The sequence below is a fragment of the Vespa mandarinia genome, chromosome 7, assembly GCF_050613455.1.
Source record: "Vespa mandarinia isolate Hongniang chromosome 7, ASM5061345v1, whole genome shotgun sequence".
In the NCBI taxonomy this organism is placed as follows: domain Eukaryota; kingdom Metazoa; phylum Arthropoda; class Insecta; order Hymenoptera; family Vespidae; genus Vespa; species Vespa mandarinia.
In genome coordinates, this window is record NC_140816.1 from 6,985,216 (window position 1) to 7,013,081 (window position 27,866).

The following is a 27,866-nucleotide window of genomic DNA, read 5'->3' on the forward strand; positions in this document are numbered from 1 at the left end:
TATAACAAAGTTCTTAAAAAAAAAAAAAAAAATCATAGAATATATATATATTACATATCAGCTGTACTCCATTTATATGCTTCCTCTTGCAATGCTGTTTTTGCATTTTGTGCTTCGAACCATTTCTTTTCGTATCCGTTGCTCCTATCGACTCCGTCCCAACGATGACCAGGTTTGATACCAAAACGATTAGGCGTAAAAGATCCTTGGTATCGTAGTTCATCTATTAAGATATTTACATTGTTTATTATTATAACGAACTTTTATATTAATAGAGATTAATATTTAACAATTAATTCGTCTGGTTGTACAAAAAAAAAAAAAAAAAAAAAAAAAACAGCATATAACTCACCAGGTTTTATTTTTCCTTCTTTTATTTTTTTCTTCCTAATATATTCCAACATTGGATCACCTTCTTTTTCTTGTTCCCTAAGTGCTTTGTCTAAATCAGCATCATCTGCGTATCTTGCCAATGGTTTGCTTATTTCATGAAGATAATTCTTTAATTTTTCTTCTTTATCTTCTACTTGTTTCAATCTAGAGAGAGAGAAAAAAAAAAAGAAAAAGAAAAAAGATAAAAATTGTTTTGAAAATATCTTTTTAATAAAATTATAATACAGACACGCATGCATTATAATTTATATCATCCCTAAAAAAATATTCTTACCCTTTACCCCATTTTTCATATTTTTCATTCAATTCTTCTTGACGCTTTTGTTTTTCACGTTCTACTGCCGCTTCAGCTTCTAAATTACGTCTCCTTCCAGTTTTAGAATCTCGTAAGATAGCCTTTTGACCAGCACCGGTGATTTCTTTGCTTAACTAAAGAAATATAATATATAATTATTATTTTATTGACACAAAAGTCAATAAAATTATTAAATATCTTTAATATTAAATATCTTTAATAATACCTTATTAAACATTTCAGCTTCACGTTTTTTAAAAGCCTCTGATTCTTCGCGTAATGATTTTGCATCCTGCAAACCAGCGCTCTTACCGCTTAAAGTTTTCTTCATTTTTGTATCCTGTGTCGTATTTTCACTATTTTTCGACTCGTTTCTATCGTTTTGATCATCCCATTTTGTGTGATGTTTATAATGATTATCATGATCTTTCCATCTATTCTTTTTAATCTTTTCTGAAGAATGCCTTCCATGTTTTGATTGCCTAAGTGCTTGACTTTGATCACTGTCATAATCCTTATATTTATGAGAAGAGCTTGAACTCTTTTTACTGTATTTTTTATGAGATTTAGATAAATCTCTAAATTGTTTACTTTTGGAATCATTATGCTGTCTCCTATCTTTTCTAGGAGGACTCAAATCCGAATCATCGTCCTTCCTACTTTTTCTAGGTGGACTCAAATCCGAATCATCGTCCTTCCTACCTTTTCTAGGTGGACTTAAATCCGAATCATCGTCCTTCCTACTTTTTCTAGGTGGGCTCAAATCTGAATCATCGTTCTTCCTACTTTTTCTACGTAAACTCAAATCTGAATCATTGCCTTTCCTATTTTTTCTAGGTGGGCTCAAATCCGAATCATCGTTCTTCTTACTTTTTCTAGGTGGACTCAAATCCGAATCATTGTCCTTTCTACTTTTCCTAGGTGGACTCAAATCCGAATCATAATCATGCTTAGTTTTTTTAGAATGTTTAATATCTGATCGATTATTCTTTTTATTTCTCCTTGATAAACTATCATCCGAATCTTCATTCGTTTTATTTTTCCTAATTGAACTCGAATCTGAATCATAGTCTTTTTTACGTCTTCTAGTTTCTTTTTCCTTTTTATCCGATAAAACAGTATCGTCCTGTTGTTCTTTCTCGCTACTTTTAAACCGCAATTCTCCATCCTCATTGTCGGCTATAATTTTCCACTTTTTCTTGTCAGAGAAATCAACCGGGCCACGTTCGTCAATTATTCCTGCTATTTGAGGTGCATCCTCTCCGTTGATGAATATGTCAAATTCACCATCTTCTATTGGTCTGAGCTTCTTGAGGTCTATGTCATCATCTATGATTTTTACTCTGTAAAATACATCTGTCTGTTTGTAGAATGGAAAAAAAAGAAAACTACACCATCTTTCGTATATATTATAGTTTAGAAAATTCATTATTTCAATATTTTCAAAAAAGTTTTTTTTCCGTGCATCCGATACAATTCGATGTAAACGTGTATATGTTCGGTGTATATTATATAAAAACAATGAATTTTATTTTGAAACTATCAAATCATTCAATATGTATATATATATATACGTTTCTAAATTCCAAGTCGTATGAGAAATAATTTATTTTATACCTAAAAAAACAAAGGCCTAATGTAGGAACCATTGAAATAGGTTATAAAGAATGCAAATTAATACTTACGTTTTTGGACCAACCTTGAGTTTCTTCTTCTTCTTTTTTTCTTTTTCATTTCCAGAAGATAAATACTTCTTTAAATATTCCTTTTGACTCATAGACTTATCCATGACAAATTAATTTTTACAAATTTAAAAACGCCTAAACTCAAATCTATCTACAACAATCTGTTATTACACGTAGCCATTGACTTTATAAACTACATATAAAATGTCTTCGCTAGGTTGTGTTGATTACAGCGACACTAGCGGGAACTAATTGAAACATTTCAAATAATGTTATATTTTATAATTAATATGATTAAATTATATACAATTAATGATTATGATTAATCAATTGATATCAATTATTACAAAATAATCTTTTTATTTGCTACAGAAAAAAAATTAATAACACAATAATAAAAAAATCTAACACATCTCCTATATACATATATACATATATATTAAAAAAGGAAAAAAAAAATGTACAATAATAAACTTTGTAATTAAATTCGATACACTTTGTAGTTATCTTCTTAATAAAATAATCTTATCGTTTATTTATGTATATATATATATATATTAATTATTAATAATATTGTAAATCGAAAATTTAAATTGTACTATGTTCCCGCTTTAAATGTCATTCGGTATCCCCTCTTTCGAAATTACAGCTTATAGAGAAATATATGTGGGTCCATAGCTAAAATGTTGCTAGCAATATTGACCAGAAGATTTATCAGTAGAAGGGGATTTGATCAGAGTAACGGTATATGTCACAACCTTGGTCAGATACAATTATCTACTCCTGTCAGCTCCAAGAAAAAAAAAATGGTGAGTTTATTCATTAGACAATATTTATTATATCCCAAATGAATAAAAAATAGAAAATAAATTGAGCTGTAAACATTATAGAATGAGATACTTGTTTATATCTTGCTTGAAGAAATCAATATGTTCAACCACTTGTTACATTCATCTTTTTTTTTTTCTTTTTCTCTTTTTTATCCAGAAATTGTAAAATATCAACAATATTTATATGAAAGAACATTTTAAAGGAAGGTATTATATATTAAATCATGTTTCTCTTTGTGATAAAAAAAATAACATGAAATCAAAATAATATGTTAAAATTGATATTGATAATATATTATGATGAAATAAATTTGTCCTTTATCAATAATATGAATGCTTACCTATTCTTAAGTATTAATCTAATATTATCTTATAAATTATATTTAATCAATAAACTATATTTATTTAAATGTTTAAATTAAAAATATAAAACATTGTTGATACTATGATTCTAGAAGAAACTGACGCAAGAAGAAAGGGATCTACTTTTGAATCCTTTGTTAGAAAATGGATGGACTTTGAAAACAGAACGAGATGCCATTTATAAAGAATTTATATTTAAAAATTTCAATGAAGTAAATCAATATCTTTGTTAATTTCAAACAATTGTACAATTATTGTTTTTACTTTTATTTTCATATTTTTTAACAGGCTTTTGGATTTATGACACGGATAGCTCTACAATCGGAGAAAATGAATCATCATCCAGAATGGTTTAATGTTTATAATAAAGTAAACATGACTTTATCTACTCATGATGTTAATGGATTATCGCAGAAAGATGTCGATTTAGCAACATTTGTTGAGAATGCTGCTAAGGGTTACAATAATTAATTTATTTTAAGATTGATGCCCTAATATAATCGTTGGATCAAGAAACAAACATGAATATATATATATATATAGAAATTTTAATGATATTTTTAAAAGATTATCTCACATAAAAAAAAAAGCATGTTAAAATATTTTATTATTTTTTATTATGATTAAAATAATAAAGTTTGTTTATGCAGTTATCAAATAATTATAATTATTCTATGCGTTTTGATTATAAATTAAGAATTTGAAGCTTTCAAATTATTCCAATGCTTTTCAAATTACATGCATATTTCGATTTCATAAAATGCACCAATCAACGAACACCTTTCAAAAAAAATCTAATGATAATTTTTTTTTTTTTTGGAACAAAATTTAAATATACTCGCTTAGAAAAATTGTATATAATTTTTATTGATTATATGTCAAATTTTTTTATTATTAGTCTGATTGGTTTACAAAATCGAAATTAGATCTTTTCGATTATATAAACGAACTCTGTATATATGATTTTATCTAGTGACGTTCGTATCATGTATTCACGTATACATCTCTAGAAAAGGAAATATACATATACCGTTATTACCTTGTGTTTCTAGTCACTTTTCTAAGTTGCTTTGAATCTACGCTTGTAAATTAAAATCTCTTCGGATTAAACATTTCTAAACTTAACCAAAAAAGATAGTGACGGAAAATTAACAGATAATCTGTGTCATATACTATACATCGATTTTAATCATTTAAAAAAAAAAGATTAACATTATTTTACATTTCTAACAAAATGATTTTACAAAGAATAACAAATCTATGTGTTTTACGTAACATTAAACAATTCGGTAAGTTTTCATTTTGATATTCTCCTTGGATATTGAAATATAATTTAGATACAAATTCATTTATGTAATCGTTATCATTTGTTTAACCTAACTAATTTTTTTCTTTTTTCTCCATGACGAATTGTTAAAATGCGATTATAACAAATATTCGCGAATTTTTATAAAGTATTTTTAATGAATGGATTAATGTTAGATATTGCTATATTGTAATAATGTGTGATATTGATAGTAATTTTTTTTTTTTTTTTTTTTTTTTTTAAATGGAAGTAAACATGATTTTTTTATTTCAGAATCTATTATAAAGCCTAGCTGTATGTTATCACAATATGGGCAATTATCACAAACAACCAGACTTTCTTCCTCCCTTGCAAATTTGAATCTTAAGAATTCTAAACTAGTTAATCATGAAAATCATCAATTATTGACGAAGGTTACGCATCTTTAAGGCTTATTCTTTTAAAATAATATTAAAACTATAACTTAAAAATTGTTTTTCATTGTTTGCGAACAGTTACCTGTATCTTTAACCTTAAATGGAAATCAATCTCGCTTTGCTAGTACAGACGGCAATCATGTACGTTTATGGGTTATGGAAAAAATAATTTCTGCTGCGCTTCCAATTTTACTACCAGCTTCTTTGTTATTGGAAAATCAAGTTGTCGATGGAATACTAGCTATTCTTGTAGTAATGCATATGCATTGGTAGGTTATTTCTATTGGTCTCAAATGCAAATCTATTTTCTAAAAAAGTTAATTATTATATCTATGTAAATAGGGGTTTGGAAGCTTTGATTGTCGATTATGCAAGACCTATTATTATTGGAACGTTACTTCCAAAGGTATTTCATGTATTATTGAATCTTTGTTCGATTATAACACTCGCTGGACTTCTTGTACTAATTTATAATGGACCTGGTATTGGAAAATCTATCAAAGATGCATGGAGTATCGGTAAAAACAAAGAAACTTAAATATTTAGAATGGAACAGTCCATAAATGAAATAATTTATTGCAAAAAGTTAGGTATGCCGTAGTTACCCTCTTTCTAAATTGTACAGAAATAAAGTATTTATTGCCTTACACACCAGTAAGAAATCTTTATTTATTAAATGATTAATATACTATAACATAAAATTTTAATTAAAATCAGCAATAGGCCAAAGTAATATATTTATTCATTACTGTTTTGTACAAAATGCTATTGAATATATACTGTTAAAAACTTTATTGTTTCACTTTAATATTACAGCTTATTGTATACAAATGTAAAAATTATTATCTATATATATTTCTCTATTACCTATATATACTCTCTATATTTAAAAATATTATTGTTTTATTCCTATTTTTTGTTGCCGTTATATTGAATTTACAGCGTCATTTCTTGCTTATTAGTTAGACTCGTGAGGAGAATTTTTTCTGTAGTAATAGGACCATCTAAAATATTTTAAATATAATTATATATACATTTAAACTAACTAATTGAAATCAATTCTTAATATAAGTGATTTCTACCTAGTTGGTACCAGCCAGATTTTCCAGATTCTAATCTTGCAGCATTTAAAGCTTGCCGAATAGCAAGAGGAATTACATAAGCCATACATAATGGAGGTTCGCCAGTTGCTATAATATAATTTTTTTACAATAAGTTATGGAGTTACGAATTATTATTATTATTATTATTAATATTATTATTATTATTATTATTATTATTATTATTATTATTGCTACTATTATTGCCATATGTATTTACCTTTAGAACGTAATACACCTAATCGATTCGGTGTATTCCTTCTAAATGAAACTCTGAAGTCAACTGGAATGTCTTTAGCTCCAGGAGGTTTGTAATTCTAAATAAAAATAGAAACATAAATATTATTGATATATAAAATTAGATATTTTCTCAGTTACACTTTAAATTCGGTATAAATATACCCAAGTTCTATAATTCGTTAATGCGCCAGTTTTAGGATCGTAAATCAATTCTTCAGAAGTCCAATATCCCATTCCCATGACAAAACCACCTTCGACTTGACCCAAGTCAATTTCAGGATTAAGACTGATACCAGTATCTTCTATAATATCAACTCTTTGTACAATATGTTGTCCTGTAAGTACATCAATCTCAACCTCTGCAATGGTTGTACCATAAATTTTATAAGGTGTCACATCTTTTGCTGTAAACCTAAGAAAAATATAAATATAGAATTATTGTCTTTTCTTAGATATAAAAAAATAAGTTTTTCCAAAGAAATAAAACAAAAAAAAAGTCATTTTTCGTTTACATGTAACGAGCACACAGATCAACGTCCTTCAAATATGCTGCCATAATTAATTCCTGCCAAGTTGGATTGTTTAATTCTTTCTTGATAGGTTCTAATCTTAACAAGAGTTCTTTGCAGGCCATCATGGTTGCCTATGATCGATAAAATTTAACAATTCCCAATTGTATTATTTGCATAGGGGAAAAAAAAAAGAAAAAGTAAAACTTACGTAAGCACAAGACTCGCTAGTAATACTACCACCTGTGACGGAATTATTAGGTGCAGTAAAATTATCACTGGGTCTCACTTTAACAAGATCTAGATCTATACCAAGAATATACGCTGCTACTTGAGAGATCTAACGATTAAAAAGAAAAAAATTAAATTCTTTAATCTAATTTGTTATATCATAGAATTATTTTTGTTTTAATATTAACATTGTTACCTTCGTGTGAATACCCTGTCCACATTCAGTTCCACCATGGGAAATAGAAACAGTTCCATCGCGTGAATAAATGGTAACCATAGCATTGAATTGTCCCCAATACATGAGAGGATATTTCATTGGTATCAAAGATATTCCTTTTTTTTTCCAACGATTTTCCTATACGATATGTAAAATAAAAAAAAATCCGTATTTACGGAACGATCTATACATATGTTATTAATTAGATCTCAAAGTATTCGTTTCTTACGTTATTAAACATCTCGATCGCTCTCTTTCTCGAATCATAATCAGCAGATTTCTTCAAATCTTGTATTAATGGTTCCAACACACTTTTATCCTCTGCGTTCATATTTATCAATCTGACTTCTACAGGATCTTTATTTAATTCTGCAGCTATATGTTCCATTATGTTTTCTATCATGCTGATACCTTCCGTAGATCCTGTAACAAAGAGAATGTTTGTTAAAAAAATCATAATATTATAAAAAAATTGTTCAAGGATTCAATCATACCCGGTGCTCTACAATAAGTATTGGATGGGAGATCCGTTTTAACTTCAAAACCATCACAGGACCATCGTTTATTTTCGTAACAGCTGTGTATTCAATTATTAGAAAATTATTAATTTTTTGTTTATACTTAAAATTATTAATATAATATAATATATATATATATATATATACCTTCCCATATGATGCAATACAACAGGCGCATGCATCTCATTAAAAGAATAGCCGGCATTACCCCAATGTTTTGAATTCAAATACTGTATACGTCCATTATTGTTCACACCAACCTCGTATTCCTGTTTGGTGGAATATCTCTTGCCGACAGTTATCATATTACTTTCAATCGACATAATGAATCTCGCTGGTCGATTAAGTTTATGACATGCAAGAGCACACGCACAGGCTACTTGAGCCGATCGTGAAATTTTTGCTCCGTATGCACCACCCAAACGTCTAACATTGACGTTTATGCTGAGAGAAAAGAAAAATATTATGAATATATTATTTTATAAATTTTGTCTATTGTTTATGGCCAATTTAAAACATTTTATACGTACAATTTATAATTATTTTGATTGTTTAATAATTTTTTTTTTATATTGTTCCTGTACATTTATGAATTACATGTGATCAATGAAAGACAATTTTTCATTGACTGATGCCAATTTACGATTAACAATAAAAATTACGACTCGAGTGAGAATGTAAGAGCCTAATGATGTAAATATTTAATTCTCATACCTATTATTTTTAATTCCAAGACATTCAGCAATTGAAACTTGAATAAGATCCATCCATTGGCTTGCTGGGTAAACATCTATCCCATCCTCAGTTGGAATGCAAACGCAAGATTGAGTTTCCATGGTATAATGATATTGAAAACCACAAGAGAACGTGCCTTTGATAACATGTTTCGTGTTTTTACCTATAAATAATATTATTAAAATTAGTTTATCTCCTATGATACTTGTTAAAAATATAAATTAATTAGTTTAATTACCTTTATCTGTCGCAGTATTATGTGCAGTTTGTAAGAACCTGTTTTTATTATTATCAGCTAAAGCGTCGTCGATGGTCAATATTGGTTTTGTTTTCAATGCATCGATATACGTTACTTTTACTTTCTTCACAGCTTCATTTGCAATAGTATTAGTCGTTGCAACTATTATGCCAACTGGTTGTCCAGCGTATAATATTGTACTGTCTGCAAATAGCTAAGGACAATAATTTTCTTATCAATTAAATTGATTATTTAATTATTGTAGCTAATGATTATAAAAATAGAATGATATATATGTATATATATATATATATATTAATTATAATAATAAAAATATATATTGTTATTTTACATTTAATATATTACAAAGAAAAGAGAGAGAGAGAGAGAAAGAGAAAAAATATTTGTTGATTATAGTGTAAAAAATAACAACTCAATTATGTCAAAGAATTGATCAAATAATTTATCTTACCGTTTCATCTTCATCGAGCATCATCAGATTGCTAGAACCTGAAATGAATATATTCTTTCCAGGAATATCTTCTGCTGTAAAGAAAGCCACCACTCCTTTCATTTTCTGAAAATATTTTTTTATAGCGATTTAATAATTTAATTATCTTCAATGATTTATCCTTCAATGATAACATACCAAAGCTTCCGAGGCATCAATATTTTCGATTTTACCATTGGCCACTTCAGTGACAACAAAAGCACAAAATACTTCATCCTTCAAAGGCATTATATCATTTATGTATTGTCCCTCTCCTGAGGTTTGATAAATGGCTTCCCTTTTTGCGATAGGCTTGTTCAATGGCCATATATTTTTATCAGTATCGAAATCATGTTTAGCCGATGATAATTCACGTTCTAAAATTGTTCCACCACTTCGAAGCTTTGGATCGATCTTCTCCGGTCTTATATTCAATATAAACTATAAAAATAAAAAATTTAAATTTTTATAAGTAATTCATAAATAAAAAAAAAAAACAAAAAATAGAGGATCTTTAGTATAGTCAATTAATTAATAGTAAATGTCGATTAATGGCAATAAATTATTTTATTCATTAAATCACCTTTTATATAATTAAATGATACCTTGTAAAGTAATCCTTCGGCCAAAGTTTTCCTAAATTCTGGCGAATAATCGGGCAAAACGTGATCTGGATTTAATTCTTTATCCAATATATCAATAGCCGACTTGACGACGTTTTTATCGAATACGGATTTGTTAACAAGAAAATCTTGAGTATTTTTTGCATGCATCTGCAAGAATAAAATTATCGTAATTATACATTATTGATTAAAAATATTCACGTTTGATATCATCGAAATTACTAACAAAATTTCCTTTAATTCCACCGATTATGATATTAGGCTTCTCCATAACTTTTCCTGTTCCATCCAATTTAAATAAGAAACCAGCGTTAATGTGTGCATGTGCGTTTTGAGCTCTTGGCATGATCTAAATCAGATATAATAATTAAATTTTGAAATAATTTCTAATGCGTTATAAAAATTATTAAATTTTTATATATAAATTACCTTGTAAGATCTAAATTCATAGGAACTGTCGAGATTTGGAAGGATAACACTGTATATAATTTTGTGTTTCATATCACTTTCAAGAAATTCTAGCAAGGTCATCTCAATCTTATTTCCAGGACTTTCGACTGTTATTTACAAAATAATAATTCTATCATTAATCATTTAATTATTAATTACGATTCATATGTAATTGGATTTTCATTGATATTAATATAAATTATAATTTGAAAAATTTATTGGAATAAAATTATACTTATTTATGTATTAAATGATAATTATGATTAGAAAACAAAAAAATATTCTATTTATTTATTGTTATATATTTATTAACTCACGTATGTGTATACGTGCACCAGCAGTTTGAAGCATGAGGAACAAGTCCGATGGAAATTCATGGTGTTTGTGTTTGATCATGAGATTACCAGCGATGGTACCGATCTGAAAATAGGTTGTTTTTTCTTTTTCTTATTCGATCGTTCAATTTATTTTACATTTATTTTCTGACACAAATGTGTCGCCCTTTTTAACGATTACTCACATTACGGACTGGCACACTTGCGATTAGATCGATATGATGAGCCAAATGACGTAAATATTCGAAGCCTTTATCCTTCGAATATTTTTCAAAAGTATTCATTGCCAATGTAAGCGACACATTGCTCCCAAGTGTCAAAGAATGTTCAGTTTTTTCTATACGATGCAAATCGGGAATATCGTTTATGTCAATGTAAATATCTGGTTTTTCAATTCGATAAACACCTGTAATATTGAATTTTTTATTTAAATAAGCTGATAAATTTATTTATTCATTTTTTGTTTTTTTTTTGTTTAGATACACCTGTATCATTGAATTGAACGAATTAAATAAACTGGTGGAGATTTGATAAAAAGAAAAGAAAAACAAAAAAAAAATACAAAAAAAAATTTATTTCTTTTCGTTCACTTTTCTTTTTTTTTATGAAAAGATATCTTTCATTTTTTTTTCTTTTTTCTTTTTTCTTTTTTCTTTCTCCCATGAAAAATACTTTCCATTCATTTTTTTATCTTTCACAAATTTTAAAGTAATTCACAAAATGTACCATGAGCAGTATTTCCACCGTTCAGTATATAAGTAGAATTTGGATGTTTTTGAAATGTCGAGAAGAGATGGTCCACCGAAAGTACTTTGTAAAAATTTGCATCCTCCAATTTCATTGATACGGGCGTTGACGATACTAGACCACAAGTTGATCCATTTAAGCAAGGCAAGCCATTTTTTGGACACTTCTTTATTTTATAAGCTTCCTGAAGACCATAATAAAAAAAAAAAGAGTTTATATATATGTATATATAAGAGAATATATATTTAGAATTTATTTACAAATAAATTATTTATATACGAATAGAAATTGTTTTTACTTCGATATCTTGAATGGCCTTCACTAATTTGGGTGGTGCATCAGAAGCAAAAGATTTGAATGCATCCAAAATTGGTCTGTAACCTGTGCATCGACAAATGTTACTGCCAAATGAATTCTCGATTTCCTTCATTGTTTGTTTCTTATCCTTCAAAAGACTAAAAATTTATAATTAATTTAAATTAATAAAAAAAATACATATATATATATATATATATATATATATATTAATTAAAATAATTCACCGAAGAAAGAAATTAATATATATCTACTATATTTAATATAATATATATATATATATAAAGATTGATCAATTAAAAATTGATTATTTCTAATGTATTAAAAAATTCACTATAATATAATTTCTTTTTTCTTAACTATAAAATAATCAACGACAAAATTTTACTCTTTTATATGCAATCATTAATTATTAATCATTATTATTATTTATAAAATTGTTGTGCTGACCTGTAGAGATTCATGACCATGCCAGATGAACAATATCCACATTGTGATCCATTCATGTCTGCTAAAGCTGCTTGCATGGAATGATATCCCTTCATTCTATTTCCTATACCTTCGATGGTTTCAATTGCCCATCTGTGAATAAAAAATGAAAGAAGAAAAAAATGAATAAAATATATTAATAAATCTGATATTCAGTCAGAACATTATTAATAATTAAAGATGAGAATGTACCCGTTACAGATAAAAATAGGTACAAGACAAGAATTCACTGCCATGGTTTGCCCTTTTACTGTTGCAGCAACGATACAAGCACCACAACCACCCTCAAGGCACATCGCTTTTGTACCTCGTAATTTCGCATGATCACGAATGAAAACGTTTAGAGATGTATTTGCCGGGACATCCTCTGATACTAAAATAATAATGATAATAATAATAATAATAATAATAATGATAATAATAATAATAATAATAATAATAATAATAATAATAATAATAATAATAATAATAATAATAATAATAATAATAATAATAATAATAATATATTTCATTTTATTTTGTATTATTTTTATATTAGCTCATCTATTATTATTTGATTAAATATTTAATTAAAATTTTAATTACATATATATATATATATTTATTTAATTTATTAAATTTGATTAAATTCTTTAATTTATATTTAATTAAATATTATTAAATGTTATTAAATATTTAATATATATTTTATTTAATGAACATATTTAATCAAACATTTTAAATAGGCTTTATTTTTTTATTTTATTTTATTTTATTTATTTTTATTTTTATTTTTTTTTTGTAATAGTACTTTCTTCTTTACTTTATAGTTATTTACAACGATAACTGTAATATGATATTTTTATTTGTTAATAGTTAAGTAATATTAATCTTCATTCGATCAAATAATAAGTTTTATTAGGATTTTATAAGGTTTTTTTTTTATATTTTCTTTTTTTAATAATACTTTTTATTCTTTTATTTTACGATAAAACTTTCAATAGCATTTATAATCTCTTTATTTAACAGATTAGAAGAGTGAAGATATAGAGAAGAGTGGAGGTTCGAACAAATGGTACTACTCAAGTGTAATGAATGAGGGTCAAGGGGTGCCAAATTATCTAGAAAAAGGGTTGACGGAGGGTAGAGAGAGAGAGATAGAGAGAGAGAGAGAGAGAGAGTTTAGATGGAAATGAATCTCAAAGTATAGGCTAGGGTGCGAGATGAAGAAGAGGAGATAATGGAAGGGACTTGGAGATAAGATTATACAGAATTTGTGGAAAGGAAAAGGGATCATGGAAGCGTATGTGAGAAAGATTTATAAAGGTGGTAAAAGGAGAAGAAGAATTAGTATAATTTAATTATATTAAATCTATTCACTTAACTTAAAGTTTAATTTGATATATATATATACACAATAATAAGGAAGAACAAGTATTTTTACTTTAAAGGGATTAACAATACATACATATTATGTACAAAGACTGTACATACATATTATACATGGATAATAATTTAAGTGGAGGATAATGTTTTTTAACTTATAATAACTTTTCAATAGAGTTTATAACATTTACTTGAATAATTGTCAAGCGATATTTATTTTATTTAATGAAGTAAGAAGGGATGGAACGTTCTTTGTTTTTTTCTCTTTTTCTTTTTTCCTTTATAAAAATAATTTCGTAGAAAACAACTTGTTGTTGTTGTTGTTGTTTTTTTTTTTTCCTATTTTTACGTTTCAACAGAAAAGTGAGAAAATATGATTGTCATTAAATATATCATCTCTCATTGTCAATCGAATTTTTAGAAGTTTTAAAATTATTCGAATTATTATCTATTTCTTTAATAAAATTATCATGTTTTATAACGGGTTTTTATTTTCTTTCAATCTGTAAATTCGAATTTGTTTTTTCTTTTTCAATGATTCGATAGCGCACATGTAATTAATAAAAGTAATTCTTACTTGTATATGGTGTACCATTGATCATCAAGTCGACAGTAGATTTGGTATCCCTTAAAATACAGAAACATGTCCATTATTCATTAAATTCATTTTTTTTTTTTTTTAATTAACAAAATGAAAGAATATAATCAATAGAAAAGAAAAAGAACATGTACAATGTTTTTACATTCAAGATCAATCGTTGAAACATTTTCATCGACTAAAATTTTATTAGGAAAATTTGCAATTTTTTAAAATTTGTTTTCCTTGCTTTTATCAGTCAGGAAAAACTATCGGACATGAAGTAAATTTTTACTTTGTATGTGAAGAACGTCCTCGAATTTGCAATAAAAGAAAAAAGAACTGTTAAGATATAACTTCTGAATATTTATCTGTTTTTTTTTTAATATTAATAAGAAACAAATATACTATAACAATATTTTAACGTACTATTTTCCATATATACGCAAATGGATATGCTTATTTTTAGATAAGTATGTAAATAAAACATATTTATCTTTATTTATTAATAGGAAAAAAAAAGACAGATGAAAATGTAAAGGAAAAAAAAAGGAACAAATGAAAATCTATTTTCTATTTATACTTTTTATAAAAATATTTTCTATCAAAGATATGATGACTACTCATTTGTTGATACACACACACACACACACACACACACACATATATATATATATATATATTGCACATAGTTGCACAACTTTAATTTCCGGTGTGTAATATTCTCGATACGTACAATCTGCTTGGCAATATTCAATTATTATTGCACTATCATTTTCCAAATGAATAACACATATATACGTATGTATATACATATAAACATTTCATAAGTGTGAATAATAGGTGAAATGAAGATAATAAATAATTTTTCAATTAGAGCTTCTATTTTTCATTTTCTTTTTTTTCTTCTACGTTTTATCTACTTCGTCCTATCATATCATCTGTCTTACTCATTAACGATTTCGTATTAACGTTAATATATTAAAGCGAATAATATTAAACGTTATTTAAAAATAAAATATTCTACATATTATACATATTAATCAGAACGGTTCTCTAATAGTTTTTAAAAACGTTTCTCTAATCAACATTTTTCTAATCACTTTTCTACAGTTAGATCTTATTTTATTTTATTCGATCATATTACTTTTTTTTTTGTATTATAAATTAAATATAATGATTGCTTATATACCAATATAATTATGCTACGTTAAATATAATTTACTGAAATATTTATAAATTGCAATTAAATTTGCAGCCACGTAAAATGAGATGAAAATTAAACAAAAAAAAAAAAAAATAAAAAAAGTAAAAAAAAAACATAAAAAGAAACAAAAAAAAATTTAGACATTAAAGTTATATAATATTATAGAGGGTTAATATGACAAAACGAGGTCGTTAAACGAACATACGTTATGTATATATATATATATATATATATGCATATATGTGTATCATAATCATGACAACAACCCTTCGTGCTTTATTTAGCGTAATCCATATTGAAACGCTTATGTAGAATCAATTAGGAATATAGGTCATTAGTTATTAGTCGTATGTGCCTCTAATCTGAATTTAAAATGAACAATCGAAGTAAAACTGTTTCATGTAATTAGTGATTTTATTATACGTACATATAACAATGCAAATTTTTGTAGCAGAAATTCTTTTTTCTGCTACAAAATATAAAACGTAGATCATTAAATTATTACGTAAATCATAGATCATCGTGGAACGATGAAATCATATAATAACGACATAATTACAACGTTCGTTTTAAGAAAGGATTCGTACGTCCGTTGATTGAAATCATTCATGCTGTTTCATCTATTATTATTTCTTTTTTTCTTTTCTTTCTTTCTTTCCTTTTCTTTTCTTTCTTTCTTTCCTTTTCTTTTCTTTTATTTTTTTTTTTAAAACACCTGACGTCGTCATTCAATCATTACATATGAATAATTAATGTATTTAATTAATATTGTTTATATTTTGTCAAAAGTATTCTTCGTCTTCTCTTTTTTTAGTTTTCTTCTTTTTTTTTTTTCTTTTTCTTTTTTCTTCGCAAAACTACAATATCCAACAGAGACATTGAAATTAAATTTTATTATTATGCATTAGTAGCAGTTGTTATAACGAAAGAGATACGTAACGACATAAGTCAGAGTATTAAAATGAAAATTATAATATCAGAGATTCTATGATTACGACGAAGGCTCATTTAACGAACCTTTGATTCAGGATTTGTAAATCCATTCCTTGAATAATGAGTTATCTTTTTTTAAGTATAATTAAGTATCAAGTTTACATTGATTATCCGGATGTTTAATCATTTATCAATAACATATATTACTCTTCATTAAAGCTTCATTTTTTTTTTTTAACAAACAACAATGTAAATTACTGAAGATATTATGAAGTTGAAGATAAAATAGAAAAAAATTTTTCCATTGACGTTTTAATTATATTAACATATATGTATATTACGTTCTCGTAACTTTGAAGTTACATGTAATACGCGTATCAATAGTTCTGTCATTATATAGTGGTTTATTTATAATCGAAAGTTAATGTAAATAAAATTTAAGTTTCAACTTGTCGAATAATTTTATTTCATTTTATTTTATTTTATTTTATTGTATTTTGTAATCTTCTTCGTTTATTTTTTTTTTCTTTTTATTTCCTTTTTTTTTGTTTTGCTTAAATTAAATTCACGAAGAACGGTGAGAACGTTCAAGACATTGTATATATATATATATATATATATATATATATATATATATATATATATATATATATATACAAGCGTGAGAAAAATGCATTCATGCAATTAAATTGAGTCCATCTTGTCGACATAATCTTATCCATTGCATATAGAACAATAGCTATGCATTTCATGCACGTACATATATACATTTTTATTGTACATAACTATCGTATATATCAACTCATCATACCAGCTGTTTCCTATTAAAGAGAAAATTCCATCTCGAAATATTTTATTCGGGATATAGGCTGTACGATTCACAATGGTGCTGTTTTTTCTTATCTTTTTTTTTCTAATTATTTTTTTTTTATTCTTTTATTTTATTTTTTTTCTTTTTTAATTCTACATCAATAGTTTTCGAGAAAATGCATTTTGAAATTGAAAGTAGAGAAAATTACATTTTATTTTATTTTATTTAATGTTCAAATTGAGTATAGACGACTTTTATGTAGTAATAATGTCTTTGTTCAGCGTTACGTCATTCTGCAATATATTTAGCTTAATTCAATGAGTGAGTAGGCTTGGTAACAAAATAATACAAACAATAATATTTGTATGTGCGATGCATGCATGTGTATGTGTATATGTACGCGTGTGTGCGTGCGTGTATGTATTAGAAAAAGAGTTCATCTGTATCTTAAAAATTTTTTTCTAATATCAACCAAAAACAAAAAGAAGATATATTATATGACTGCGTGAATAATCAGACATTTTTTATAAATAATTCGTCAACTAATTATTTTTTCAATACTACAACAACTTAATATACTTTTATTCAGAATGACAGGAGGAATCAATTTATACAAAAAAAAAAAAAAAAAAGAAAAATTCAAAATCACATAGCTTTGACGCAAATAATAATATCTAAAAATGTTTACATGCATCGGTGAATGAATGTACGTATATATGTAAATAATAACATGATCATCCTTCAGCATATAAAACACTTTCTGCATTAGTACAAATAAGAGCGAAATGATCTGAAAGGGAGAGAGAGTGAGAATTACAAAAATACTTGGCCTTAAGTTACTTTCACGTTTGTACTCATTTTAAAACGAAATAAGAAGTTTTACTTGAGGTCACATTTTTCCTGTAGAAATCTATACTATTATGTAATCTATACTATAATGGTATAGAAATTTATACTTTTATGTAACCGATATATATATATATATAAAATTATATAAAAAATTATCTTAAATAAATTAATAAAAAGTATAATTCTTTCCACTTTTATCAAAATAATAATAAATTTCAATTATCAAATATTAATTGCTGTAAATCTTCTTAAAAGAAAAAAAGAAAAAAAGAAATTATATAAATAAATATATATATATATATATATTATATACATACCCGCATATATCAGCTGTCGGTGTCATAGTTATCTCGAACTTGATAAAATACGAAAAATGAATATAAACTTTTCAATAATGAAACTTTTTTCTTTCTTTTAAATTACAAAAATTATTCGTATAGAAAAAAAAAGATATTTTCGTAGTATCTATCACCGTTTAAAACGTTTTAAATAGTTAATTTACTTTTTAGATTCCGTTCATCCAACTAAACTGACGGAAAGATTGTAACTGTCTCTGATAACCGGAAAGTATTACTTTTATGATACTGTGTCGTCCCCCACTATTCTCTATAAGATCATTACTTACTTTGAATGACACAATATATATGTATATATACATATATACGTATAAGTGTATAACGAATGTTTTGAAATAATCAGAAAGTATAGCAACGATGCTTTCAAAATGCACAAATATGTAAAACAATTTTTTCCAAGTTATGTAGCTCGTTATAATGATTGTTAGCAAATGGAAAAAAAAAAGAAAGAAAAATGAAAAAAAAAAAAAATTCCGACATAAAAGGACGAAAAAAAGATTTTTCAAACGCCAATTAAGAAGTTATATCACATTCATCTATCATCCATTTTAAATTCGTTGTCATCATAGCTTATTGCATAGATCTCTTAACTATATTAAGTGTTATATCATACTTATCTTCCAATTGAAATTCATAGTCATCTTAAATATGACAAGAAGAACATTTTAAGATCATATTTGCGAAATGTTACGACATAAAGTGGTCATCTGAAAAAATAAGTTTGTTATAAATTTCATGAGATAATTTTATAAAATAAATATGTACATATATACATATATATATATACAAACATATCAGAGCAATTTGAAAAATTCGCTTTTTTCAACTCTACTTTTTTTTTTCACTTTAAGAATAACATTTATACGTTAAAAAAAAAAAGATTACAAACAAAATAAAATAAAAAGAGGAAAATTAAAAATTTTTCTAATTACTCTCTTATATATACATATATATATATATATGTATTTTATGTATATATATATATACATATACATATCCTTTTTAGATATGTTTCTTTAGACTTTTATTTCGGAAACTTTTAATCTCTTTATTACAGATTCTCCATAACGTGCGTCCCTCTTTGGCGTTCATTTTTAAAGCTCATTTTTTGGACATACATATCTCGATAAACAACAAAGATAAAACAATAAATTTTTACCATTTTTCGTTTCTTGTTTTCTTTCTTTTTTCTTTTTTCTTTTTTTTTCTTTATAGTTTTCTTCTCTTCCTTTGGAAAGAGAAAGAAATTCTAGAGTAAGTGTAATGTGTAGTGTGTGTAACCAAATTTCTCGAAAGAACATATTTTTTTTTTTTCTTTTCGAAAATTTCTTTCGTACAATCAAGTCAGATGATTTTTTGTGTCGTTGACATTAAAAAAACAAAAAATAAGAAAAAAAAGAGAAAAGGAAAAAAGAGAAGAGGAAAAGAAAGAAAGAAAGTAAAAGATGAAGAAGAAATGAAAGAAAAGAAATCATTGTAATTCCTGAACGACAAGTTTGATCTTCGAGCATTTTCTAATAATAAAATTAGAAATAAAAATAAAAAAGTATATATATGTATATGTATATATATATTTTCTTTTAATTACAAAAAAATTAATTAATAATTCTCCGTTAAACGTTTTTATCGATTTATTCGTTCATCTATTTTTTTTATATATATTTTTTTTTATTTTCATTTTTCATGTCAAAGAAAAACGTGAAAATTAACACACCGAGTGCTCGAAGATAAAATACACGTCGACATTTATTTCTTTTCTAACTTTTTTTAATGACATACTCTCTATCTCTCTTTATCTCTATCTCTCTTAATACAAAGATATAAATATGAAAAAAATAAATGATAATGATTGAAAGAGCTGGTAAACGGTTTTCGATCATTGGGCAAAATTTCGATGGAAGGCACGATGGCATATAAGATGGTATCAAGCAATAATATTCATTTTTTCTCACCATTAATGAAATCGATATTCAATCGAATTCGTTATCGCGATATCGCGACATTTTTCATAATTCTCATTCAATTTATTATTATTATCACTATTACTATTATTATTGTTATTATTATTATTATTATTATTATTTTTATTATTATTATTATTACTATTATTATGATTATTATTATTAATATCATTTTATTGTTTTATCGTCCTTTTTCCTGCTTTCTTTCTTTTTTCTTTTCTCCCCCCTTTTATTTTTCTTTATTTTTCCTCCTTTTTTTTTTTGTTTTTCTTGTTGTTTTTTTTTTTTTTTTTTTTTTAACAACCATGATCGATAACTCCGTATCAGCGACGATATATCATCGTTCGTTTAAATCAACACAGAACATTAAATAAACTTAAAGGTATATAATTATCATACATAACGAAAAGGTGTGTGTGTGTGTGGATATGGGTGTATATGGTATACGGGCGTATGGGTGTATATGATGTATGGGTGTTATGGTGTATGAGTGTGCGGGCGTATATGCGTTCGTATAAAATCAAGGTAACTCGTTTCATTAATCATGAATAAAATAAGTACTATAATAGTGTATGTCGTAGATCGTGCATGTAACGTATAAGTACAATACGTTGATAACCAAAACTATAAATATTTTCGACATAGTATTGATTAAAACTTCTCATTCAATGATAATAGATTTTGTTTCTTTTTTTTTTTTTCATTTCTTTTCTTTCTTTCTTTCTTTCTCTTATTCATTCTTTGATGATGTAGAACTTTGTTGTTTTCTTGATCGTTTAATAACAAATATTTGCAATGTTTCAATTTATTATTATTAATATCAATTACGCAATAATAATAATAGTAATAATAATAATAGTAATAATAATAATAGTAATAATAATAATAATAAATATAAATAATAATAATAATAATAATTACAAATATCATGATACAAAAAAGATTTCAATGCGTAATAATATTATAAATAACGTTATAACGTAACGTGCGACAAATTTAGATCGTAAATGGAATAAATTAAAAAATTAAGAAAGTAATCATTGAAAAAGCTTAAGAGCATTTTGATTTGCTTTCTTTTCTTTTTAATTTCTTCATTCTTTTTCTTTTTCTTTTTCTTTTTTCTTTCATTTACTTACGATCGAAATCATTCGACGAAACGTTGTCGCTGTTGTTGTTGTTGTTGTTGTTGTTGTTGTTATTTTCTCGATCGTTTGATAACAAATATTTACAACGTTTTTATAGAAAATTATTAATACCAATAATGTATAATCGATAATAATAATAATTATAATAATAATAATTATAATAAATAATAATAATTATAATAATAATAATTATAATAAATAATAATAATAATAATAATAATAATAATAATAATAATAATAATAATAATAATAATAATAATAGTAATAATAATAATAATAATAATAATAATAGTAATAATAATAATAATAATAATGATGATAATTATTACGATATAATGAAAGAATTTAACAATTATTTTTTTAATAAAATAATAATTATTAATATTTAATAATTTTTATTTAATTATTATTATTTAAAATATAAATAATAATCATTTATTTAAATGAAATAATAATAATTATATAAATCGCGTTGCTTATGATATGAAAGAAAATTTTTAATCGTAAATGAAATAAATTATTATATTTAAATATGTGTAGTATTTGAGGGAACGTTAAAAGCGTCTCAAAAAAAAAAAAAAAGAAGAAGAAGAAAAAAATGTCAGAGACACTTTAAAGAGTGGAACAAGAAATGAAGTTTCTTAAAGTGAATGAGAAGGAAGAAAAAAAAATATATATATATATATATATTCTAGAAAATATCATCGCTCGTTAATACGCTCTGTTAATTCTTCTCACGGATTTTATAGGATCTAAAAGCAGCGGTCTCTAATGCGCTCTGACCTATATATATTGTCGCGCGTTAACTTATGTATTCTGTTTTACGTTACAATTTTATAAAATTATATTGTCGGAAGAGAGTGAAAGGAAAAGACATTTTTTCTTAATTATCGAGGACGAAAAAATAAGGAAAAAAAAGAAAAAGAAGAAGAAGAAGAAGAAATCAACAGAACGAAATAAAATTTAGATGACATTCTATTTTTTTTTTTTTCCTTTTTTTTCTTTTTCTTTCTTTTGAGCTTTTATGCATCGACACGTTTTTTTTTTCTCTCTCCAATCGTTCACTAATGACCCATCGTGAATTTTCTTTCGTTTTTTTTCTTATCTTTTTTGTTTCTTTGTTTTTGTTTTTCATTTTTTCCTTCTTCACTTTTCATCTTATTGCATATTTCATTGTAATAAAACGTAATACGTAAAGGTCATTGTTTTTCTTTTTTTCTTTTCTCTTTTCATGTCGCATAATTTCTTAATGAACAATGAACGAGAAAGAAAATATTTAAAAAAAAAGTTAAGCGGACGTGTTCTGCGCATGTGTGTGTATGTGTGTGTGTGTGTGTGTGTATATGTATGTGTATATATTTGTGCCAGAGATTAAAAAGATTTTCGTTTCGGTCATAACATCCTCTTTCTTTTCATTATCTATAATGTTTATCCATTGTGACCTATTACTATAAATAAATAAATTAAAACGCACAGTATATCTCGGACTTTTCGTATTTTTGTCGGATTTCTAAAAATCCATTAGGAATTTTTTGGAATAATATATATATATATATATATATATATATATATATATATATGTTGTCTTGCGCGCGCATGTGTGTGCGTGTGTGACTTTTCTTTTTTTTTTAATTACACAGATTATCTCTTATATCTATATCGATAATCAATAAGACATATGTTATTTATCTTGTATTTTTAAATGTTTTCTCTCTAACGTGCATGATTCATACCGAAGAGAATAATGAATAGGTACAAATAGTTGTGCTTTTTATATATCTAATAAAAATACAAATGTGCCACTTTGCCCTTTAATATGTATTTTTAGAATGTATCCGTGTATGTAATATGTAAGTATGTATGTATGTATGTATGGATGTAAATATTTATTTGAGTCTATATTTAACGAGACGATAAATAATAAACTATAAGTATATACTATTTTTATATTTATATATATATATACACATGTATATATATATATACATATATGTTTATATATATATATATATATTATAATACGTTTTTTTTTAGAATACGATACTAATCATAAGGCTAACGTTTTCATTGAGCATGCCATTTGAATGTGCATCTCAAATACATATTATGTTAATTACTTATATAATACGACCTTTATTGTTTTTTTTGTTGGTTTTATTTTTCGTTTATCTTTTTCCGATCTAACGACTACTTGATATTAGCTCTATAAGAAATAGCTTCGTCTAAATCAGACGAATAATGCTGTATGATAACACGAATATGATTCGAAATGTCGAAATATTGAAAAAACGTACATACATACGCTACGCGAATTTCTCACTATCGAACATAATTTATATCATTTATAAAACTACGTACGTAAGTATGTATTTACTTATTTATTTATTTATTTATTTATTTATTTATTTATTTATTTATTTATTTATTTATATATGTATGTATGTATGTATGTATTAATGTTCTGTATTATAGAATGTTTACAATGAAACGTTGGAATTTTATTATTAAAAAAGAAAAATAAAGAAAAGAAGAAAAAGAAGAAGGTCAGGACGTTTCATGGTAAACACCTTTTTTTTTATGTATTATATATTTAATACATTAAAAAATTAATTAGAGAGAGAATGATTATGGCACTTTCGGATGCTAATTTACTCGCATTCGTGTTCCATCGTCCATCGTTAAAAACGTTTCTTTTTTTTTTTTTTGTTTGTTTGTTATAATAATAATAATAATAATTATTATTATTACTATTAATATTGTTATTACTATTATTATAATTATTACTATTATTATAATGACTAAAATTTATTACTAAACGAAAGATATCAGCGCATTTCTCTTTGTGTGTGTGTGTGTGTGTGTGTATATATATGTACGTAGTAATAATTTCTAATTTTCATTTTGCATATTCAATGTTATGCCTAAGATTTCGAATGAGTAAGATTTCGATGTGAATTTTATTTCCTTTCTTCTTTTTTTCAATGGGTTTTCTTCTTCTTTTTTTACTTTTTTTTTTCTTTTTTTTTCTTTTTTTTTTTTCTTTCGAATGAACTCAAAACTCGTTTTTTCTGCGATGATGATTCTTCGTAGTACATAGTACATAGTTGTTTTCTTATATGTCAATAAAGGCAGTTTATTCATTTCAGTGTCATTCCTTCGTTTGAGAGAGAGGGAAAGAGAGAGAGAAAGAGAGAGAGAGGGAAAGAGAGAGAGAGAGAGAGAGAGAGGGAAAGAGAGAGAGAGAGAGAGAGAGAAAGAGAGAGAGAGAGAGGGAAATAATATTTTTTTATAAATAAACTCTCTCGCATACGAATCCTGAGCAAACTTAACTACCGATCTTTTACATGTTATGCTCCATAAGTTACGTTCGTCAATTTATTGGCATAACACTTATATATACATATATACATACATACATACATATATACATACATATATACATACATACATATGTTACATACATATATATATTTATGTATGTATATATGTAATATATTATTCTTTTTATCATTATTATTATTATTATTATTATTATTATTATTAATATATTCAATCGTGTATATATACATAATATATAAGACGTATAATATGTATATATATATATATATATATATATGTATATATATTTAGACATATTACATAAACTCTCTCATTCGTTCATATTATCACACACAATTCTACATTCTACATTCTTAATAACATAAATCATCATCGTAGTCATAAACATAATTATAATCATTATCATTATAATCATCATCATCATCTTTCTAATAGTTCGCTAAGTTAATAATAAAGATGTTTCGGTTTGCCCAAAACAACGGTATTCGTAGTTAATACTTGAAATATATTTAGAACGTCGTTTGCAGGTACCAAAAAGTGCAAGTCTCTTAGTTAGTTTATCTTGTATCACCGTGTATATTTTAATGCGTTTAAGAATGTAACGTTAAATAAAAAATAAAAAGAAACAGAGGTAAAGAGATAGAGATATAGAAAAAGTGAGAGAAATAGAGAAAGAGAGAGGGAGAGAAAGAGAAAGACAGAGGGAGAGAGAAAAAGGGAGATAGAGATAAACTGATTAGATAACTAAGTAGATAGATATAAAGAGAAAAATGTTTAGAATGATTATTTAATCCTTACATATATGTATATATATATGTACGTATGTATGTAGTATTTATTACTCCGAATATCACAATTCGAGATAGTTGTTTTGAGCGGACCGTAATCTTCTCTATCTGTATAGAGCTATATTTTATATATATATATATATATATATATATATATATACACTCTTTTTTGCTAGGTCGACACCAACGCTTACTCGAATCTCCTTAACTTTTTTTTGTTTATTTTATTTTTATTTTATTATTATTATTATTATTATTATTATTATTGTTATTATTATTATTATTATTATTATTATTATTATTATTATTATTATTATTATTATTATTATTATTATTATTATTATTATTATTATTATTATTATTATTATTATTATTATTATTATTATTATTATTATTATTATTATTATTATTATTATTATTATTATTATTATTATTATTATTATTATTATTATTATTATTATTATTATTATTATTATTATTATTATTATTATTATTATTATTATTATTATTACTATTATTATTATTATTATTATCATTTCAAACCGTTAGTTCATTTATTTATTTTTTTCTTACTTTTTTTTCAGTTTTACAACTAATCTTTTTTTTTTTGTTTTTATCTTTTTTTCTTATACGATCGTTCCTGTCTCTATGAAAATTAAGAATAATATTACGATGATGAATCGACGATCGATCGAACTGTAAAATCTTGTTTATCCTGCTTGTTTGTTTATTTGTTTGTTTGCTTTTTCTCTTTTTTTATTTCTTTTTTTGTTTAAATATTTGTCTTCTCAGAATTCTCGAAATGTTAATCTTCTTCTCTCGTATGGATTGATCGAGGAAAAAGAAAATACTAAAATAAATAAATAATTGATTAAATAAGTAAGTAAACAAATAAATAAATAAATGAATAAATAAATTTAACGTCGAGAGCGTTGATGCCGTTACGTCAAAATCTAATGTTGGCCCAGCCATAATATCCCGTATACCGTGCGAAGCATTTAATTTTATCATTCTGTTTCCAAAACATTTCTTAATTATTAATATTAACAATAGAAAATAATTGTTACATATGTACATAGTTGTAAGATTTGTTTTTCTTCTTCTTTTTTTTTTCTAAAGAAATTTATTTAAACATTTTTCACCTCGAACGTATCTTAATGTCTTTATTCCAAAATTATATAATTCTTGAGATAAAACAAAAAAGTTAATAGCTATAAATTATTTACATAAGATTGCTTGAAATAACAATTTATCTAGTTAGATAACTTGCTTTGAATATATTAGAAGTACTCACTATATAATTCTAATTTCTATTTCATTCGAGAAATTAGCATTCAATTAATCGAAAGCCATCGTTTAAAATAGAAAAGAGAAAGAGAAAAATATAGACAATTTAAATGTTACATGCTTCTCACGATAAACGTACACACACACATATATACATATATATATATTTATATAACGTTTACATACATATATATATATATATATATATAAACATTCTTTATGAAGTATGCGTTGTATAAATAAAAACTAACGTTACGTGGTAAATGAATTTGTAATTATATTTTTTGTTCCTTTTTTCTTTTTCTTTTTTCTTTTTTTATTGTTTTTTCTTCATTCGAGAATAAGTGTTTAAAATATATATAGAGTTTGCGATTCACCTGAGTGCTACTTTATTTTGGATTCACTTTCGGTCCTTGCGCGATACCCTTGTTTTTTTTTATTTTTCTATTTTTTTTTTTTTTTATTTATTTTTGTATGTGTGTGTGTGTGTGTGTGTGTATATATATATATGTTTACGTTTTTATTTTCTGTTTTTTAAATACATATTCGGTACGGTACATTTGAGAGATAAGAGATTAAACTGGAGAGAGACTGGATCTCGAAAAGATAAGATAAAAAAAAAAGAAAGAAAGAAACAAAAACTGAAGGAAGCCATTTTTTAAAAATGCATCTTTCCTTTCCGTGTACTACTATTTTTAGGCGTGTGTCTTTTTTACCTTCTAT

At 25.2% G+C, this 27,866-nt stretch overlaps 4 protein-coding genes across 6 annotated transcripts; 2 read left to right on the top strand and 2 right to left on the bottom strand.

The window, feature by feature from the left end:
• Positions 1–8: 8 nt before the first annotated feature.
• LOC118440397 (uncharacterized) lies at positions 9–2,541 on the bottom strand. Of its 2 annotated transcripts, none has more exons than XM_085658230.1 (5): positions 2,374–2,500; positions 915–2,305; positions 668–822; positions 353–537; positions 9–223 (listed from the first exon to the last, which is right to left on the bottom strand). In XM_085658230.1, the coding sequence occupies exons 2-5, from the start codon at positions 2,115–2,117 to the stop codon at positions 51–53; spliced, it is 1,716 nt and encodes a 571-aa protein (XP_085514356.1). In that variant the 5' UTR covers positions 2,118–2,305; positions 2,374–2,500; the 3' UTR covers positions 9–50. The 2 variants fall into 2 exon arrangements, with proteins under 2 accessions (XP_085514356.1, XP_035719258.2); XM_035863365.2 differs by having other exon boundaries at positions 25–223; positions 915–2,031; positions 2,374–2,541.
• Positions 2,542–3,014: 473 nt separating this feature from the next.
• Positions 3,015–4,173, top strand: Pcd (pterin-4a-carbinolamine dehydratase). Of its 2 annotated transcripts, none has more exons than XM_035863374.2 (3): positions 3,015–3,182; positions 3,662–3,778; positions 3,855–4,173. In XM_035863374.2, the coding sequence occupies exons 1-3, from the start codon at positions 3,057–3,059 to the stop codon at positions 4,035–4,037; spliced, it is 426 nt and encodes a 141-aa protein (XP_035719267.1). In that variant the 5' UTR covers positions 3,015–3,056; the 3' UTR covers positions 4,038–4,173. The 2 variants fall into 2 exon arrangements, with proteins under 2 accessions (XP_035719267.1, XP_035719266.1); XM_035863373.2 differs by having other exon boundaries at positions 3,020–3,182; positions 3,659–3,778; positions 3,855–4,171.
• Positions 4,174–4,577: 404 nt separating this feature from the next.
• SdhD (succinate dehydrogenase, subunit D) lies at positions 4,578–6,039 on the top strand. Its single transcript, XM_035863372.2, has 4 exons — positions 4,578–4,855; positions 5,146–5,285; positions 5,367–5,557; positions 5,631–6,039. Exons 1-4 carry the CDS (start codon positions 4,801–4,803, stop codon positions 5,824–5,826), a joined length of 582 nt encoding a protein of 193 aa, XP_035719265.1. The 5' UTR covers positions 4,578–4,800; the 3' UTR covers positions 5,827–6,039.
• A 38-nt stretch (positions 6,040–6,077) lies between these two features.
• Positions 6,078–18,824, bottom strand: LOC118440393 (uncharacterized). Its single transcript, XM_035863356.2, has 25 exons — positions 18,585–18,824; positions 14,468–14,517; positions 12,718–12,898; positions 12,487–12,618; positions 12,020–12,176; positions 11,701–11,905; positions 11,160–11,380; positions 10,957–11,059; positions 10,619–10,746; positions 10,416–10,538; positions 10,172–10,339; positions 9,726–10,007; positions 9,549–9,653; positions 9,077–9,290; positions 8,818–9,001; positions 8,251–8,547; positions 8,080–8,162; positions 7,815–8,008; positions 7,565–7,723; positions 7,349–7,477; positions 7,141–7,271; positions 6,791–7,040; positions 6,609–6,705; positions 6,371–6,478; positions 6,078–6,292 (listed from the first exon to the last, which is right to left on the bottom strand). The coding sequence occupies exons 1-25, from the start codon at positions 18,608–18,610 to the stop codon at positions 6,225–6,227; spliced, it is 3,795 nt and encodes a 1,264-aa protein (XP_035719249.1). The 5' UTR covers positions 18,611–18,824; the 3' UTR covers positions 6,078–6,224.
• Between the last annotated feature and the right edge of the window lie 9,042 nt (positions 18,825–27,866).